Source organism: Lactuca sativa, chromosome 1 (genome assembly GCF_002870075.4).
Source record: "Lactuca sativa cultivar Salinas chromosome 1, Lsat_Salinas_v11, whole genome shotgun sequence".
Lineage (NCBI taxonomy): Eukaryota > Viridiplantae > Streptophyta > Magnoliopsida > Asterales > Asteraceae > Lactuca > Lactuca sativa.
Genome location: NC_056623.2, coordinates 70,481,751 through 70,484,630, shown reverse-complemented (window position 1 = coordinate 70,484,630; position 2,880 = coordinate 70,481,751). Strand labels below are relative to the sequence as shown.

The 2,880-nt window shown below is 36.3% G+C and overlaps 1 protein-coding gene across 1 annotated transcript; it reads right to left on the bottom strand.

The window, feature by feature from the left end:
* Positions 1 to 239: 239 nt before the first annotated feature.
* On the bottom strand, positions 240 to 2,071 carry LOC111916616 (tetrahydroberberine oxidase). The gene has a single exon (XM_023912284.3). The coding sequence runs from the start codon at positions 2,031 to 2,033 to the stop codon at positions 435 to 437; it is 1,599 nt and encodes a 532-aa protein (XP_023768052.1). The 5' UTR covers positions 2,034 to 2,071; the 3' UTR covers positions 240 to 434.
* Between the last annotated feature and the right edge of the window lie 809 nt (positions 2,072 to 2,880).

Here is a 2,880-nt window from a genome sequence, read left to right as displayed (position 1 = left end):
TTACCTTACGGCCGAAATCGTCGCCCTATATATAAGTCAACTTGCATGATATTATGTAGAGAAAAATTTACATCAGGTTGCTTTTGATGTCGTGTAACTTCATTAAAATCAGGTCTTGAAAAAGAAGGTCCTTAAAGTCTAGCGATCTATGTAGAAATAGTGTAAGCAGTAAATGAATTGAAGGTTATAAATCACTTAAAAAAATTATACTGCTACATAGAGTGGAGTTAGGACATTAGTTAAAAGAAATCAATTTATTCTCCATTATTATTATTCTTTACACAGAAAGGAAACACAAGACAAAAAAAATATGAATCACAATAAAAAATGCTATAAAATAAATGAGGATAAACAACAACAGCAGAGTAGACTTGATATATAGAGTTTCACAAAATGGCAACACACCTTATTATTCTCGATTATTATTATTGTTATCATTGTGCGAGACCTCGGCGTTTAAAGACCGGGATACTTTGTGGGAACTTAAAAAAATTCTCTGGATCAACATTAGCCTTGATTCGAATCAACCTCCTGAAATTGTCCCTCTTCCAGTACCTCTCACCCCAAACACTTGCTTCCATATAATTCGCAGCCCCAACACCGATATCCAGATCATTGTTATTGACATACGACTCCCTCGGGTTCTGTGACACATAAGGAGTCAACAACTCTTCCAAGCTTTGCAACCAGGCTAATCTTCTGAGCGATACAGGGGTTGTATCGTTAGCTTGACCTACAAAATTTACACTAGTAGCCAACAAGTACAAGGTTCCAGCTCTATGAGGATATGGTGTTGCTGTCTCTGCGTAATCATCCATTCTTCCACCAGAAGGAATGATAAGCAAACCACCTGACAAATCGTTTTCAAAAAACTTACTCCAGATTTTTTCCAGTCCAGATATGGGGATCGGTGTCCTGACAAAGTTTGATTTAGTTTTGCTGTTTGACTTGGGTATGGCAGATCGGTTTGTAAGAATCTCAAGCGGGGTGGTGCTTGGCCTTCCAAAAAACACAAGTGTCGATTGGACGCTTGTCATTTCTTGACAAATCTCTCGTGTAACACCGAGCTCTGGAAAAACTTTGTCCATTACTGGAATCAATTCGTTGGTTGTGCCCTGATAAATTCCTTGGAAGATGATTCGCATGGTTTTTTGTGTGGTGTTTCCAATAAACTCCGAAGCTGCCTGGGATCTTATGTACAAATTTCTATCTTCAAAAGTCGCAAGAGACTGATATTTAAAGAAAATTTCTGTTGCACCTTGTTCGAGAGTTCTATTCACTATGAAGACAGTTACTTTTTCTGGAACAGGAACCAACTGCAACTTCCATGCAACAACGACTCCAAAACTGGAAGCGACACCTCCTCGAATAGCCCAAAACAAATCTTCACCCATCGACTCCCTATCGAGAATCTTTCCATTGACATCTATGATACGAGCATCCAAAACATTATCACCGGCTGTAGCATATTTCCTTAACAGGTTTCCGGTGCCACCACCACCTATCAACCCACTGATCCCCACCGTAGGCCATGTACCTCCGGGGAAATACAAGGTGTTGTTGGACTTCTGTGCAATACTGTAGTAAAGTTCACCAAGCACAGCGCCTGTCCCCACCCATGCAGTACTGTTAGCTACGTCTATGTCTATAGATCTCATGTTGTTGAGATCGATCATAACAAATGGAACATCGGCAGTGTATGAAAGGCCCTCGAAGTCATGCCCCCCACTTCTGATCCTGATCTCGTACCCATGTTTCTTGGCACAGAGAAGAGATGTTTGGACGAGTGATTCATCCGTAGGTGTCACGATGATTGATGGTCTAGGAGTGGAGGGTTTAAGGAACCTGGTGTTTTGGACTGCGAATTGCCAAATGGGTTGGAAAGAAGCATTGCCAGGGGTGTAAATGAGCTCAGAAATGGAGCTCGCATTGGCAGAGTTGGATTCAACGCAGCTTATGAAATCTTGAGAATATGCCGATGAAAAGTAAAGAGCTAGAGTTAGAACCAAGAGGAAGACAAAAGATTTCTTCATGTTTAACTTGGTGAGTTTGATCTATGCAATGACTACCAAAAGCGTTTTAATTTATAGAACAGAGATGAGGATAATTAAAGCCGCCATAGACTTGACTACCAGTATGAATCGAAAAATAAAACATGAACTTATTAAGTTAAATGCATATTTTATTTATATCCGTTTTCATACTTTATTTATCTGTTTTCATCGTAATAAATTGTATTTTTAAAAGTATGATGTTGAAATATTCAAAATATGTCCAATATTTTAAACATGGTATTATTATTATAAATTTTGTTTACCAAGACTAAGATTATTATAGGGAAATATTACTATTATAAATTTTGTTTACGAAGACTATACGATTATATATATATAAATTAAAAACTTTATAGAAGCAAGACTTATTAAATATCATATGACACGCTACAACAAACTTTGACTTTCACTTACAATCTGTTGCGTCGGTAATCCGGATATGATGGATAGCAACGAAAAGTTTCCGTATAGTCTTTGTAAGGATGGAGTAGCGATATAATATAATTAATCTACCAATTAAATCAATGATGACCACCTAATCCCATAGAATATGTTTTCCAAACAATGAACAATTAATAATTAAAAGTTTAAACAACCAAATTATGAATGATGAACAGAATGACGTAGGCACTTTTGGTGTTTATAAAATTACAAGAAATTAATGCAGAAAATCCAGAAATATTATTGGGAAATTGAATAATCTAACCTTTATAAATGATTCTTTTTTATAATAATAGCATTAATAAAATAAACATGAATATTACCATATTTGATAAAGTTTTAATCAATAGCATTAGCATAGGAATAAGAGAAAATATCTCACATC